We start from the raw sequence: 18,284 nt of genomic DNA on the forward strand, positions 1-18,284 counted from the left end.
ACGCAAATCGACAATAGTAGGGCATAGGGAGTAGTGCACGAATGGCAGACGGTGCACTTTGCATCTTCAATAGCCAATTACGTGTTCAGCTTGAAATACGTCACAGCTATACTCCGGCGAAGAGAACAAAATTTACGTGCCGTAACTTATTACTGTCATTTGTCAGATGCAAAAGATCTATCCAGATGTTCCCGATATTATTAACACAATATGTCGCTACTAATATTTTCATTATTTAAAACATTCTAACAAAATTGTTGTAAGAAAATTGTTGTCAGAAAATTTAACATTAAGATAAAATGAAGGTAAGAAATAAAATTTTTAATTATTTGGGATTGAAATTAAATTTTGTTAATTCAATTCAGGCCTGTTGAATAAAATCCAAGATCTTTTTATTCAAATTTTTAGAAAATTATTTGAAAGATTTAATTTTGCTAATTCAAATTTTCTGGGGACTTTAATTTTTTGTGTTAATCTTTTTAATTATTTGAAATTGAGATCAATTTTGTTAATTTCTTGTAATTACGGGATATATTTTATTTTAATTTTTACTTTTAATTTTACCTCACTTTTTAAAGTTCCTAAAGAAAAATTTTTAATTATAATTGTAAAGTTTTAAGACCGGAAGACCGATTTAAGAGCGGAAAACTTTAATATAATGTTTCACGTTAACGTTATATCATGAATAGCTCAATTACAGTAGCTATTCTATGCATTTAATAGTGAAATGAACCATCAAGGTACTAGGACAAAAAATAAAACTGAAAAATTTTTAGGACACGCTCAAAGAGAGTCCTGTTTCGTAGCATTAAAATCAGGTGTAAAAGGAGGCCGTGAAAAGATGCTGCTAGTTTCTGCAGTGCAGTTACTTCGCTTTATGCGATTTACTTCGTGATGCCACTCTCTCATACTCTCGCGCTTTTCCTCACAGGGTAACACGCGCCATGTCATCGCTGTTCGCAGGAAGAAAATGCGGATTGCTCCATAAAATCCAGCAGACAGAAGACCTTCAAATAAATGGATCAGTTCGCACGCTTGTATGAAATAAACGTCGAATTCCCGACGCAATTCGTTTTTCAATTAATACCTCTTTGAAAAATGCAGTGGCAAATTTTTTAAAAATTACAACTTATATTTCAGCACAGAATGCAGGAAAACTAGATTGTCGAATCGCACTGCGAGATAAAAATATATCAAACATGCGCTTTCGGAATTTCACGTAAATTTGATTAAAATTAGGAATATATGAATTATATGAACATATATATGTTGCATAATTTTTTTATACAAGTTTTAATCACTTATTTGTGCTCATGACAGCGAGATAATTTAATATAGAATTTAAGAAAATTAGATTGCAGTACAGAGTGCCACAGGAGTGTCACTGGATAGCACTATGAGCTAAAAATATATGAAACACATTTTCGGAACTTCGACTAAAATTAAGAATATATAAATTATATTTGCTTATATATGTTACATAATTTTTTTATACAAGTTCTAATCACGCATTTATGCTCGTGACAATGAGATAATTTTTCGTTTACTCTGTATTTTATCTAATTGCTTAGTGAAAGGTTGATTACGTTTTTTCTGGAAAAAAAAAAAAAAAAAAAAGAATTTCATACCTGGTGAAGATGGCAATGATTTGTTGTCGAGAATGAGACACGAGATAGAAAGGGTTGTAACACGAAAAAGTGTTTTATTTATATACAATATTTACAAAGGCGTAGTGTGAATCAAGTGGCTATATAAATGACTTTGGTACGCTTGAACGCGTGCAAAACGTGGCACAAGCGTGTGACTTCTCCTTTTCTCATCTCCCTGCTCCCAGCCTGCAACATCAGCCATGGTCCAGGGGCCTCCTATACCCCGTTGAACGATGGTCGACGACCCAGAAGTTAGACGATGCAGCAGACGTCTGGATCTTTTCGTCCATCCGTCTAGACTGTTGTCCGCCCACTTCTCTAATGTCCCAACCGGCGTTTGACCCTTAAATGCAGCTCTCCTGAATGCTCCTGCTGATCGACTCCGAGTGCGGCCTTTGGAGACTGTAGAATGTCTGAATAGATCGAGACGAAAATACAGTGAGGAATCCAAAAGAGTAAATGACTTCGAGGGTGGAACTTGATTGACGTAGAAAATAAAATTATCACAAAAGTAAGATTCTCGCTGAGCGAAAAGTATCAAAAAAGTGGTATAAAATTTGCATTTTCGTGATTGTTTTACAACACTTTCTAGCGAAGTTATTCATTTGTTAATTGTTTTGCTGTTTGTTGTTGATGAAATAGCTATTGTAAAAGTTCCATTTGAAATTACACTGAGAAAAGACGACGGAGCTTTCGTATCAAGCGGTGACAGTATCATATACCATGATACCATTACCGCTTGATACAATATCATTGCTAGGTTAAATCGAATTTGGAAGATATTTGTCTAGGGGATTTAAAGTTGAAAGACCTGTCTTGGCAGAGATATACTTAGAAAAATGTAGAAGCTACGACCAGGAATTGAATTCGATCCGTTCGCAAGAAATTTCTCTTATTCGCCTGAGCTAGCACAGAATTTTTAAAACAGATGTTCCCCTCCTTCTCTTTCTATCTTTCTCTCTCTTATATTATTTTTATAATATTAGATTTTTGTAATATGTATATATCACCAGCCATAGATTTTACGAATTTTCAATGCGATAATGGAAAGTCAAAATTGAAAAATACGCTTCAAAATAAATAAACTGAAAGCAATTTAGATTCCTCGAAGGTAAATTACACAAAATTTCTATACAAAATTCATATTTTCCCGTAATATAGAGATTATGTATGAAATTATTGTAGGATAAAATTTAAGACAAAAGCATGCTTCGCGACTTATAATATTATAATAGGTCGCAAGAAAAACATCGACAAGCGTGAACTTTCAAGATATGCTTCCACGTATATATGTATTTCGACGCGATTATTACGTTCATCCGTTATCCAGAATAAATGTCAGACGCAACAGAAATGTTCTCGTTCGCTAAATCTGGCCCGCAAGAAAACGGCGATAAGCGGAATCGTAAAGCAGACCAGATCGAATTCGAAAGTGGTTTTCTATGTTAGAGGCTATCGGGGAGCCATGCAAGTATACGCGTTCATCGTAGATCACTCTAAGATCAGAGGTTCCCAAATTCTGCCTTCTCCTTGAATATTTTAAAGATCTAGATATTTTAAACATCTTGTTCCATCTCACAAGAAAATGTAGTAGATATATAGAACCGATATATACAAAAGTACAAAATTTTTTACTTTAATAAAACTTTGATTTTCTTATATACTACAAAATTTGACTATATGTTTAGAACTTAAATAATTAAATACATAATTTTCTTTTATTTTTCTACTGAAAAAAATTAATCGATAAATAAATTTAATAATAAAAAAAATTCTACTTAATAATTCTAGTTAATAATTCTAGCTAAAAATAATTCTAGTTAATCTACATCTGTATAATAAACTTATAACGTTAATTTCTTGTTTCAAAAAATTTTTATTTAATACTCAGAGTCGTGCTTTTGCATTTTTCTCAAGAGGTCAATTTCGACGAAGCGGTCCGCAGTTTGGGAACCAATGCTTCAGATGAAATCGGATTACTCACGTTCGGCGATGCTCTCGGATAATCAGAATCTTCTAGGACGTCGTGGGACATCTCGCGTCCTTCCAGCTGACGTGGTCTTCGTGGCAGGGACCCGTAACGAGGAAGCTTTCTGTCTGGAAGAAGTCCCAGGACGCGGACTTAGCGTCAATCGTATAATCGGTTTGAAATAAGCCCACGGATTTCGCAAAGTATTTTGAACTTCTCTCGGTAGCAACTTTAACGGCGCTCGCGCCTTTCTCCGTGGACGGCATTCTCTCGATCGTTTCTTACTGTTTTGTTTGCTGAAGCCGAAAGTTCGCTACTCGCGAAGGAGAATTGAGAATACTTTAGATACAGCACACTGCTGTGCATGTTGCGGGAAGAAGCGAGAAACCGCCAGAGAACTGAGTTTATCAGCAATAATTAATTTGAAAAAAAGTGACAAAACACATTTTAATCTTTCAAATCTATGTTTCCTGATAAGCGAATATTTCGTTCGATGCTGCGGCTATTATTAAATTACTTTTTTACTCAACTACTTTTAAATTTTATAAAACATTGAATATAATTATCGAGTTTTAATTTCAACGAAGTATTATTAGGGAAGTGTGTGTATATATTATAATTATTGAATTTTAAATTCCATAAGGTAGACTTGAGAAGAGTTGCTCGAATAGGTATAACGGAAATTCATTTTCCAAGATATCTCGCGAATTCATTTTACGGATTAAGTATAGTTACTCAGTCTTAAAGTATATTTGAGTCTTATTCAATATTATTTAAATTGTAACAAAACGTCTCAGGTTTAAATTTCCGCGAAGGAAATGAGACTGATTTAGAAACGAAAAACACCGTTGCTACCTTTTTCGGAATTTTCTGCGTTTTTTTATCGCATAGATTACCATTTTATGTGTTCCCTGCATTTATGCATATATATGCATGCATTTCCTACCCCACGTATATGCATCTGTCGATACGGTGTGCATTAGAATCGTTCGCATATTGTATCTGTATGCAATTTTCTTGAAAGTACCGTTAACGCATGCTATCCCGTCTAAGGCAAAACCCGATATTCCTAAAATCTTCGTACAAATGTGCCAGTTCCATCAGTCTAAGTAGAAATTCACCGAATGAGATGGCTGGTTATGCTCCGAATGATATGCCTCTGCTTCTTTCTTAAAGGGGCGCGCTTGTAAGAGCTAAATGTAAAGCTCTGTCCAATTTAAGCGATTTGATCTTTCGCCGTCTAATATATGTAATAAATTTTCTCGCGACGTTTCGAGAACGTTTTATTAATAGTAAAAAATAGACAATTTAAAAAAGTTGATGGGAATTTATATCCCAGAATGTTATAAATATTTTTAATAATCTTAAATCAATTTTTTATCTTATTTCTTACGTCCAGATTATAGAGCGACAAAAAGGTTTGATCGTAAAGTATTGTTTATCACATCATCTCTGCGACAACAAACTGATGTTATTCGTCATCAAAATGACAGCGTCATCAGAATGTCAGCTTGTTACGTACGTAGTAACGTATATTAAAGAAAAAAACAAATTCTAGAATTAGTTATATCTTATTAAATATCAAAAAGACTTGCACTGAAAGATTTTCGGGTGGTAAAGTAAAGACTGTTTTATTGGTTGTTTGGATAAATTTATTCGTAGAAAGATAAGCCAGCCATCATTGATGTGATCCCTAAAGCACCTTAAAACTAAAGATGACCATTTTGAGTGTTAATATTTAAAGTAGATAGAACTGACATTCCAAAATTTATTTTCTTTTGTAAATATACATTATTAATGACTTGATAAACACAAAACTTTGTGGCTTTTCGTTCTGTAAATAATGCAATACTTTAACACGTCTGAAATCAAAGAAGAATAAAAAGAAATCCAAATTCTCTTTGAATTAATGATTTAATAATTTAATAAATTTATAAAATTCATTTTCGAAATGCTCGTTAATTATCTTTAATCTATCTATATTTTATGGGATTTGTCAAATTAGCAGATATACTATTAAATAAACTTACCAGTGAGATGGTTGGTCAAGGCCGTCGTGGGTATGAGATCCGGATTGCCGTCCTCCTCGTCGCCCTTCCCCGCGAAAGTCGCGATGCTGGGCTGCTGCGGCGGTTTTGGTTTCGCCGGGGTGGCTGCGTGTCTCCTCCAGAGTGCCATTAGCACACCGGTCACGATTAACCCCAGACCGGTCGCCGTGCCACCAAGTCCAATCAAGATCGGTGACATGTCGGTCGAGGATGTCGATTCACCTACAAATGAAATCGCTACTAGTTCCTCTATAAATAACGTATGACAACCTTTTCCTGGCAATTTCCTATATATAAAAGTTGTATATAAATTTAAATGTGTTTTATACAATCACCCCGGTAGCGTACTTTTCTGGTATATTGCTATTATAAGAGAAAATGCATGTACTCCCTGCTTATTCGTTATTTACGAACGTTATTATTATTGCTGCTCCACTGTTTATTGTTTACCTTCAAGAAAGTAGTATCCTATTGTCAGAATTATAATGTAATTTATAAAATTCTGTATGGCTCTTTTTTAATTAATTCTGCAGTTGTATATTCAAGAAGATTTAATAATTACAAACAACATGAAGATATGAGTTATCAACTTTGCATGAAAATCGATCGCAATTTTTCTTATTTCAATCGATAAATGTTAATTTCTAATCAATTGAATTCCTCTAATAATTCTAAAATTCCTTAAAAGAGAAATATATGCAAAAAGAACGATTTTGCTAACGTATCTAAAAATTTAGTTATAATAAATATAAATCTGAAAATAATTTGATTAAAATATAATTATGTAGGACGCTCAAGTTGATTGCTAGAATATAAAAATTTTTTGCATTATTTATACTCATTATAAGTGTTTTTTATACAATTATAATCCAACAAAATTATTTTCAGATCTGTATCTAAATTTTTAAATATTTTAACAAAATTGCTTATTTCGTAAAATTATGTTACTATTAATTGACTATTAATTTTGAAAATGCAGAATATTACAAATTTTATCTTATTAATATTATATAATTCATTACTCTGATAAATCATTTCTATTTCAAGTAAAAGAAATCTATTTTTAATCCTATTCTAAATAAATAACTAATGTCTATATTACTTAAAATAATTATTTTTCGACAATATTCTTATCAAATCTATCTTCTGAATACTACGAATAAATACATTCTTCTTTTCAATCCATCTGTATTCATCTATTTGACGGAGGAAATATTTTCCTATTGTATTCCATGACAAATCGTTACATCAGCAAACCCGCTTAAGATTTCGCGCATTCGCTGCGGTCAGCCATGGATCAGACACGGCCGGGCGTTCCAATTTACCTGTCCAACATCCCTCTCTGCATACTCCCACGCGTCGGCATGAACGTAATCTGTTTCCAATTAAGGCATCCGTAGTCGATCGTTTCGAACTTCATGGCAGGTTGCATTACGGTGGTCTAACGCTGCGGCTGATTTGTGAGTCGCTCGTTCCACGCGGTGGAGGCGAGAGGAACGGCGGGTGGTAGAGAACTGCAGCAGCCGGATTAGGAATAGCTCCGGCTCTACGGGAAGGACGCGCCCGACACCCGCAGTCGTTTCCGCGCCATCGTTAATCATTCGGCTTAAATCGCGTCGTGGATAAGTGTAAGTACATCGTGTGTGTACATCGGGCACCCTGAAGTTACCGTTTCTCTCTTTTGGCCGAATCGCCTTTACTGAAGCTTACTCGTCTGACAAAAATCTAATTAGAGAGTATCTATTCGATTATAGATTTTAAAAAGAGTCGAATGTCACAATGTTAAATTTATAATGTCAAATCGTATTTGAGTTATTTTTAATCATTTCTTTAGGTCGTCACTACTTTTACTCAATATGTCATTAATTTAATTAAACTCAAATTTAGTTTATTATTTATTAAGTGTATATGTTAATACGAATGTTATTTACTTTAAAACTAATTACAGAAATGGATTGATTCATATTTTGATACATATGAAAGTTAAAAACAACAAAATGTTATTTAAATTTAAGAGATTAGATTGCCATTACACCTTTGATATTTAATAGTAAAGGGATACTCGAGATAATTGGATCATATGAAGATCGTATGAAGGCAGATGAACTTTCTGTAATTACGGAGATGTTGCACTTCTGTAAGATTTTATCTAAACCTCTTACGTGATAAAAACGAGAAAATTTCAGGAATTCTTGCCGCAACTTCGAAAGTTTATAAGTGTCCTAATTTAGCGCACTTCGCGGCAGCTACAATCTTATATTAAGATTCTGTTATAAAGTTTACTTGAAATTAACCGAAGATTGTAGATATCACACGCTCATAGTCGGAAGATTACATGGGATAATCTTCAAAGTCATAAATTTTTTAATCAAAATTTTTTCTTGCAATCTTTAAATTTCCATCGTCAGACGTTGATTAATTAAATCTCAAATTATGTTTCTGTCTCAAAGAATTTGATAAAAAGTTATACGTTGTCTTTAACATTAGCTAAAACGCTTAATTTACAAGTCATTTCTTACAATGTAAAAGCTCAACTCTTTCTTTAATAAAACTTTGACTGTAAGTCGATCAGAGGAATACTTATCTGGAGTATTCGATATAAATTGCGAGTGCCGTAGGAACAACTGTAATTCGATCACCTTGGCATCCACCAAAGTTGCATCGGTACGATGGTGCAAACAACCGGCCAGCTAATTTGTTTCCAATTAACAATCAAGTTTCAGTTAAATGCTAATTAACAAAGCACAAAGCGCTTCTATTCTCCGCCATTGGTTGCGAGGTGTAATTGAATACAAACGAAGCATCGAAGAGACATGTTAAAGGACGTCGTATTGACGACGGAACGCTCCTCCTTTCTCTTAACTGTAACGAAGGACTACCCTTTGCTTTGCGTTAAAACGAGACACTGCGGTATGCATCTCGATTTTGCGATACTTCCCATTGATTTCGATGATCCTCTCGACAATAGAAAGTAACAAAGCAAGTGCTTAAATGAAACATCTTCTCTTCTGTTTATATATTGTTGAAATATAATTGAAACTAAAATTCCTGATAAGTATACGGATACTTGCTCGGAATTTAATCGCTTATACTATATAACTTCTTTAATTTGAATGTTATTTGACTGCAATTTTTAATTTGCGCGTTTCGATCAATAAAGATTATTATTATTATTATTATTAATTAGCAAAAGTTTGTTTCTTAAAAATTCTTTTTTAACTTTTATTCAGTTAATTTCAAATGGAATTTCTATCAATAAAGCTCTAATTCGTATTTATTAATCGCCTTGATATTTAACGATATTATTTAAAAAACTGAGGCATTTTATAAAAATACATCATGCATCGATCTACTCGTACAGAATATATTTCGAACGATAATTATTTCCTTAATTTAAATATTATTTGAGTGTAGCTTCTAATTAGTCAAAGTTTATCTCTTAAAAGTTCTTTTTTAAATCTTATTTATCAGTTAATTTCAAATAGAGTTTATATCAATAAAACTAATACATATTTTAATTGATAGTCGATATTTAATATTGAAAATTAACGCTGCGGCCAACGATCGGTGCCGTTCAAATTTTCACGAGGAAATCCATGACGATTCCAATTCATTTTACATATCAAAAGGGATGGTATACAATATAATTGTATTTGCGGGCTTATCCTTATCATATCTCTGCGGTCGAACGTTTCAAGGATTAACGAAAGCAACGATAGTTTTTGATTAGCGCAAATCGTGCCTCCAATGGGTGTTGAGAAAATAGAGGAGAACGAACGCGATGCGGACGTGGCGGAGAGCAGAATGCATAATAATGGCTCATAAATTTTGACGCTCATAAATTTTACGCGAGGGTCGACCGCGCGTGTTTCAGCGAAACCGGCAACGAGCTAGTCCAGGGTTGACCTAGCGCGCGCGGCGAACTGTTCAACAGGGATCATTTGCATGTCGCCGCCAGCGTTTCCGGTCGAGATAACGTCACGGTCGTCTAAATTGAAGGGCAAAACTTGCGCTTGTTCTCCAAATACGCGAACAGGAACAAGATATAAGCGAGTCGAACATAAATTAATTACCAGTTCGCATTACCGTTTGTACGAATAGCTTGGCGCAATACGACATGTTCTTTAACATACATGAAAATATATTGTACTGTAATTTTTTATCGATGCGTCTAATTAAATTTTTAATACATACATGAACATTTAATACATATATATATATATATGAACTTTTTACTTTGATTTATTTTATTTTTATGCGATTTATTTATTGATTGCACGTATTTATTTATTAATATGCACATAGTTGGGAAATTTGTGCTAAATTTAGCACATTTCATGTCCTAGATAGTCTATTCATATTTTTGTGTTAATTTAACACAAGGTGAATATGTTAGACAGTAACATAAATATTATGTAAAAGAAATTACACAAAAATGTAACATTGACACAATTTGTAAGCAAATTGTGTCAGCATATTCTTTTAATAAAATTAATATTTATACCTAGTATGTTAAATTAACATATTTTATTTGTCTTAGAATTTGTTTTAAAATATATTATTTTTGTAATTTGTTCACTCGTAAATAATATTATTTTCGCACAAGAAATGTTAAATATATCAATTTAACATAAAATATTTAAATGACATAATCTCATCATATTAAATTAACACTCGGCATTAAAAAATTCAACGTAAAATTTTAATAAGGACTTGAGTGGATCGGTATTAACATAAATACAAATGTTTTTCACTGTATATATTTAAAAACGTGTGAATGTATAGTAAATTTGTGTTAATTAATTTTACAACAATTGCATTTTTTTGCACTTTCTTCTTTCGTTAGGAGAAAATGGACTACCGCGGACATTCAGAATTTGTGAGAATTTTTATTAAACCACGTTCGTCCAGAATCTTTTGTAGTTAAACAAAGCGGAACTCTTCATCATTGTAATTTCTACAGTACACACTTTTTTATCGAGCATCTTTTTTTAACAATGCGGAAGTTTATACAGCGCAGGAGTGCGGATTCCCCGTGCAATATGCGCTATTTTTACCACCATCGTATTTTTGCCCAAGTTCGAATAACATTCGAACGGCCAGCTAGCCGATCGATAAGCTACGATTTGACGCGAATGTCAGCTCGCCGGGGTTCGAAAACAGAATAAAGAGTGCGCAATGAAACGACGAAAAAAGCTTTGGCTCCATCAGTGGCGGGTTTGAGGATACCGATTCTATGAACTCAGGATTATTTGCATCCTGATTGAAAGGATTAAGGAGAGTTTCTCGAATTTTCTCTAGAGTTGTTTTTTTAACTATGTATAATTTATGTATAATTTATGAGGCTTTTTATCAGCCGTACGTACTATATAAAATCATACGTATAGAAGAAAATTGACATCTTAAACTAACGCTTTGTCAAGAAAAGAAATGCAAAGAAAATGATTTAATGGAACATGTATTTTTAATCTTAATCGGTATTCACTTAGAAATTTCCTTAATTCATATTTACGGATTTAGTATTCAATTTATATTTGTTTGAAATTAATACAATAGATCGATTTTTTCAATTTGTAAGTTAAAATCCAAGAAGTATGTAACTTAAAATTAGCTCTGAAAAATACATGATGTAAATGGTTTAAATAATAAATTAATTAAATATATATTAAGAAGAGCTGCAAATCAAGTGAAAACACAAAAATGTAAGTGCTAAGCAAACATATTAGTAAGCGCTAAAACAAATTAAAACAAAAATAAATTTAAGTTTGCTGATATTAGGAATGTCAGATCTTATTTTAAGTGTCTATCTATTTTCGAATTGGATCGTCAATCGCAAAACTAAAATCACGTCCCTTTGCGGTGAAACACTTTGAGGAAAGTTATCTCATCATTCGGCGATCGTCCTGATTGCACTTGGCGAAAACTTACCGGTGAATTTGGCTACTCCTTTCAAGACAACCTCTATGGCATATGGCTCGCTCGATCCCTTCGCGTTTACCGCGTAAAGGGCGACTTTCGCCGGCTTGAGCATCTGAAACTCCCAGAATGGGAGAGATGATTCCAAACGCCGTTTGCCAACGATGGCAACGAATTTCTGCGGCAGACCGCCATCGTATCCCTCGACGCAGGATATCCTCACCCAGGAACCATTTATGTTGTAGGTCGTGCAGTTCTGCAACGGGTAAGGTCTGCCTGCGAAGAAAATGCAGCTTTAAAGATCGCAAGAGCAAAAGACCAAACGCCATCCCCGATTAGCCAGGGAGATCGCAAGATTGTCTTCAAAGGAAATACGTGTCCATTTTTCAAACAGAATCTTTCTCATCTTGCCATTCGTCCTTGCATTTTACCATGTATTTTTTATAGATATCTGCTTTGGACAAGTGCGCATCAAAGAGAGGAATGAAAAGACGATTTTTTCAATAAAATGCAAGTAATAAGAAAATCGAAATGAAATTATTTAGCTTTTATCAATTATTTCTTAAAATTTCTTGTTATTAATATTTAAAATTAAAAATTTTTTTAAAAATCTGATATACTTTTATAAGCTTAGTAAACAGAAAAATATTGACAAAAATTTATTTTTCGTAATAAAATGCAACGATTTATATTTTGTGACACAAAACAATATTCTATAATTTTTTCGATTTTTTTTAACTTGTATCAGTAACATATATCATATTTCTAAAAAAATCAAAGCGACAACCAATTAATTCTTGGAAAAATATTGCCGATGTTATTCCGCATGTTCTACAAAAATTAATAAAAATATATTATTTGATGAGATTATTTGTAAAACCAACTATAATAATTTAGTAAAAACGTGTCATTCTTATGCAGAAATTTGAAATTGTTATATTGTAACTTAAATATTATTTAATGCAATTAATTCTTTTGTTGAACATATTTATTTCATTTTTTTTTCATTTCATTATTTTATTGTATATATATTTTTATAAAGTTTCGCTGCAAACCTTCATTCAGGTTTTAATATATTGGCTATGTAGTGTTTTTTTCCTTTCTTATTACAAAAGTATCGAGTTAAATGATTTTATCGAAATTTTAGTGATACATGAAAAAAGTGAGACAAATTGTTGCGCAAATTTTATTTTTCGCTGAAAATTACGCCGCAATGTCCATTGATTCGTTTTCGATACAATAAAATTATGTATATTATCGACTAGGTCAGTGCATTAACCAATTTCGAAATCATCTTTATATATAAACGGACAAAAGATTCTATCGATCTATTAATGTATCTTTTAAGTAAGCTTTTACAATTTTTTTCTTGGGGATGTTAGAATTATTTATCAACAATCGATCAATTTTAATTGCAAAAATATCTTTATTAAAAAATCTAATTTTATAAAAAATTCCTTCCTACAAAAAAAAAACTCACTTTAATCATACGTTAAAATAATGTATTAATCTTTACGAACCGATGACCCCATTTGGGGTCATCCTCTTTTATTTTGTAAACTATTCGCTCAATTTTTATGAAACTTAATCTATCGAATAATTTAACAATCCTTTATTCGATTATGAAGTTAAAAATACAAAAAATTAAAATAAATCTAATATGCGCACAAAATTAAAAAAAAATAATCTTATTACACACACACACACACACACACACACACACACACACACACGCGCGCGCGCGCGCGCGCGCGCGCGCACAAAATCCGATTTTAGAGAAGTTTTAATTACGAAGTAACATCAAATTTCCAATTTCGTTTTATTTAAAGCTCATTAACGCAAACTCATCAGTTAATTAACACTAATTTCCAACTTGACTTTCAAATTCTGATTGTGAACTCTATGATATTAGCTCCTTTATTGAAATCTAGTGTTACTATTTTTTTGAAATTCAACATTTCAGGCTACATTAAATTTAGCGATGCTATGACAAGAACCTATTCAAATCGAGTTTCACGATAATCAAATTATATTTTAAAATTTGAATTTTAGGATGTTTAGGCTAGAATCAAAATTCAGTAACTTTAAACACTGTTACAAAATCTTCCATAAATTGCTTTATCAGAAAGGTTTATATACATACACGCACACTCCGCAATCTTTTTACAAGAATATTAATACACAATATTCATATGTGTTAGATGGTTTCAATTTACTTAGTTATTGATAACTGTGAAAGTATATTTACGTAAGTAAATTCAGTATGCTACATATTTTCAGTTATACTTTTCTAATAAAATTTACAGTGCTAATAAAAGAAAAGTGAGTATATGAAAGCCATTTTCATTTGATAAAAAAGACTATATTTTCCATTTTCTTGAAAATAGAACTGAAAGTAAAATAACAGATTTTTCTCTTGCGAATTCTTCTTGAAAAGCATCGTATTCGATAGACGTCAGACTATTGCGAGTGCTGCAACACGAAGAATCATGGTGCGCACTGTCGACGCGTATGTTGCTGCCATTATTGCATGGTTTCGCTGCATTTGTTTTCGTCGCGTATCGCACAATTACTTTTGCTATTGCTAATCTTCCGGAAAGTGCAGAACGGAAGAAAATAGTACGAAAGGGGCTAATAGCACTGTCGTTGCTCACAGACGGCGGCTGCGGATTAAAGCGCTAGTTAAACCGTTTGTTTTTCGTCATCTGCTTTATTATCCGTGCTCATATCGCGTATAACTCGACGCTGCCGTTCCATTCTCGAGGGAGGAAGACGATAATTCATAATTATCTTTCATTTCCCTTTAATACAAAATTACGTCGAATTTAAAGAAAATTTAATATAAGCTTTTACAGTATTCTGACTCATTACATTCAACCGCAGATTTTTTTGACAAATTCCTAGCCAATTATTTTTCGGTGGAAATTTCATTATAATATTTCGTGCGATTATATTTAATTTTTAACATTGTAATTCCTTCTATTATTATAATCTAAATTAAATTCTGGATAAAATAATATTCTCTTGAAAAAATATAATTTTATCTATTTAGTTTAAAGCTTAGTTGATTAACGGCTTATTTATTATTTATATTGCATGGCGTTTTCTTAGTTAGACCTTTAGTATTTCTTATTTAAAAAATCACGGAATATATCATACAACTAACTCAATTAAGAGCACTCGTGACTAAATTACGTGACTTTATTAAAAGTCGTTGCCTGGAAAAATATTAAGGCTTCGTATATATTTTGGCAATTGTTTAACGCTATGAACAGCCTTAGGCTGTTCATTAAATCAAAATTTTATGTTCTGTTCATATTTAAAATGCTTCGGAATCTTACTGTTATTTATGTTTCCCAATTTTTTGGTTTGTTCGAAATTTTTCCACTCTAATAATAAAAGGTAAAAAGAACGACGATTCTGGAACGTCTCGTGTTTATAATAAATTTATAACTGTTGTGGTCGAGAGCATTCGCGATGAATTGAGGTCAACCTTATCATTCTGCTCCTTCGCGGTTGTCTTAACGCAGAGATTATACGTTACAATGCGATACCTTGGCTTCCGTGTGCTCCTTGTTTACGATCTGTTGGAGACTGGCTTACAAGGGAAGATATATTGAGAAATAATGGTACTTGTGTTTATCATCTCGCATTATCAGTCTTTTCGAATGTTTGAATACTGAAAATTACGTTGCTGTTCGCATTTAATGAGAAATGTTCGTAAATTATTGTTTCTTTGATATCAATAAAAAATTCATGAAAAATACAGAAAATAATTTCAATGTAATTTCCACTTCTATTGAGTAATCAGTAATTATCTGTTTAAATAAAACCAGATTCATTCAATCATAAACTAAACAAAACAAAATTATCCGTGAAGTTTATAATTCTGAATATATGAAGAAAAAAACAATCGAAGAAAAATTACATTTTCAATACATTTCGTACATTTTCAATAATATTGATAGATTATTTCCATCAAAATTAAACATTTTCATATTAAATATGAAAATGTAAAATTTATATGTAGGGAATTAAAGAATCTTTTCATTCTGGAACATTAAAATTTCTTATTATATTCGTCACATTTTTATAAGTTTGAAAATAGAGAAATTTCCATGCGTTCTGTGCATATTAAACTTTTCATTCATCGGTTTGAAATTCGGTCATTTTTTTGCAGAAAATAATAATTTTTAATTATTATCCGAAATTTAAATAATGCAAATTGATTTTTTTTACGTCCCATGTATCGTAAAAGAATTGTTTAAAGAAACGAATGTAATTAATAAAATGCAGGATGCAATTATGGAGAATTATAAAATCATGATATTTTATATAGTTTGCATTGTACTTTGGGGACAAATATTAAACTTCTTCACAATTTACTTAAACGTTATAATATAGCTACTGATCATTAGTGTTTGATCTGCATTGTCGTAAAAGTTACATTTCAATTTTACATGTAGCAAACAGTTTTACAGATGTATACTTTTTACGTAATTTTGAGAAGCATATTGGTATCAATTTTGTAACTTCAATTTGGATACCTTGAATGTGGTTTCCATATAATTGAACTAAAAATTTGATAACAAAATGTATGAACGTTTTGTGTGTATGCGCGCGCGCATATAAAATTTTACTATATACTAGCTCGTATTCCATATTCCCTTTCCTGTTTCACAACCGCAATCTTCTTTCTCTCTCTTTTTTTAAGTTTTTTTTTGTAAATTATGTTCTATATATTCGAGAAATTTTTATCTATAGTATACTTGATATTACTCTGTGGGCTCTGTGGCTAAAAAAATTTGTACTAAAAGTTACGTCATATGAATATTTACTAACGATGAGTTATTTTAATAAACCAAAATGATATTCTCTCTCAATCTTTCTCTATCTATATCGACTAATATTTGTTTGCGTATAAGTATATATATATATATATATATATATATATATATATATTTATATATATCGTATATATCGAAATTGTCAACCAGTATCATACGTGAAAGTCGTCGTGAAATCGAGTACCATGACGCGGGATGCTATAAGCAAGAAAACTGCCATCCGGTAATTACGTAAGGAGCACATCGAGCCGACGCGTAAAATAAATTACGCGTCCAATTACCACAGGCTTCGAGCCAAAGCGGAATAAGTATAGTCCGCGATGTTCCCGAATGGCGATGCTGCATCCTATGGACCAAATCGATCTGGTTGCTCGTCCGACGACGCGACGCGACCACCGACCACAAAACGGACAGGACTTTCTCGGTCTGCGTGAGGATCCAGGAACCGGCACGACGGTCGACGGCGCGACAGGCGTTATACCTCGTAATGAACATATTCAATTATGGTTTTCATTAAATTCCCGCAAAAAAGCACGCGACCGACGCGAGCGAATTTCAGCGTCTCTCACTGTGCAACGTCACATTCTTCCTCCTTCCTTTTTTTTACTCTTTTCTTCTCTTCTTAATTCCTGCGACCATTTTTCGTTTTATACAATCTCTGGACTCTGTGGTCTTCGTGCAAATCGTGGCGCGAATAGAAAAGCATATGTTGGGATTACAATTTTAATCCATTCATTGGGATCACACATACACACACACACGCGCGCGCGCGCGCGCGCGCGCACACACACAATCCCGTGTCTCATAAGGTCTTAATAATACGGATTAAGAAAAAATAATACGATTAAGAAAAATATGACTTTCGGTAGAAAGCTTTTTGTGGAGAAGAGTTGATCTCAAGTTATCAGAAACTTTCGCGTTTAAATCGTTGCGATGAACTTTGGCGAAATCTGTATGTTTCAATAATAGTAAATTTCGAAAAGCTGGAAAGAATGATATTATAAATATTATCTTTGTGCGATACATAAGTTATTATGGTAGGCTTATAATATTGTTCTGCGGGTATTATGTTACTTAATTGCAAAATTAATTAAAAGATGGTTTTAATTATGGCGCTATAAACTGTTAAATTATTCGGATGCAATAATAGTTACGTCCCCGCTAATTATGGATTAACATTTGTACGCATACTAATAATGCGATACGGAATGATATAACAATTGATAATAAATAGCAATCAGGCGAAACACACGTATCTCGAACAGATGATATTGTCGCGCCCTGGGGAGTCTGCGTGTCCGTATTCATAAATAGTTAAATACGTTAAACACGTTGCTTTAGCTTTAAACAGCTCTTTCGCGACACGCGAAAACATAAAAAATAGATGAGCTGCATTATTAAATCTGCATTATTAAATCTAAAACTTTCATGGATATGGATAATTAAAAATTATTATTCTCTACAAAAAAATGATGTTCCAAACTGACGAATGAAAAGTTTATGCACGCAACACATAGGAATTTCTCTATTTCACTTATTTTCTAATTTATAAAATATGATGAATCTAAGCAAGAATTTGAATATTTCAAAATGAAAAGATCTTTTAATTTTCTAGCTTAAATTTTGCATTTTTAATACAATTCAGAAAACATGTTTGTTAAAAGGACAATATTTTTACATTGTAAAGCACACAGCTGTATAATCGTCACTAGAAGGTGTTTAAATCAATACATCATTTTTTAGTAGAAACAAACTCCCCTGTTGTAAGTTGAATTTGTTGTGCATCGATAGTTTATAGATTCTGCTTCGTTATTTATATATATATATATATATATATATATATATATATATATAT

At 32.3% G+C, this 18,284-nt stretch overlaps 1 protein-coding gene across 1 annotated transcript in view; it reads right to left on the reverse strand.

Moving 5' to 3' along the window:
• Positions 1-1,993: 1,993 nt before the first annotated feature.
• The window catches only part of LOC105623959 (protein turtle-like), a 247,436-nt gene continuing 231,145 nt past the window's right edge, over positions 1,994-18,284 (reverse strand). The window contains exons 11-15 of the mRNA XM_012205328.1: positions 14,083-14,245; positions 11,595-11,858; positions 5,649-5,888; positions 3,634-3,746; positions 1,994-2,062 (exon numbers count right to left, since the gene is read on the reverse strand). Coding sequence (XP_012060718.1) covers positions 1,994-2,062; positions 3,634-3,746; positions 5,649-5,888; positions 11,595-11,858; positions 14,083-14,245 — 849 coding nt within the window. The remainder of the gene's footprint in view (positions 2,063-3,633; positions 3,747-5,648; positions 5,889-11,594; positions 11,859-14,082; positions 14,246-18,284) is intronic.

This window comes from Atta cephalotes, assembly GCF_000143395.1.
Source record: "Atta cephalotes unplaced genomic scaffold scaffold00068, whole genome shotgun sequence".
In the NCBI taxonomy this organism is placed as follows: Eukaryota; Metazoa; Arthropoda; class Insecta; order Hymenoptera; family Formicidae; genus Atta; species Atta cephalotes.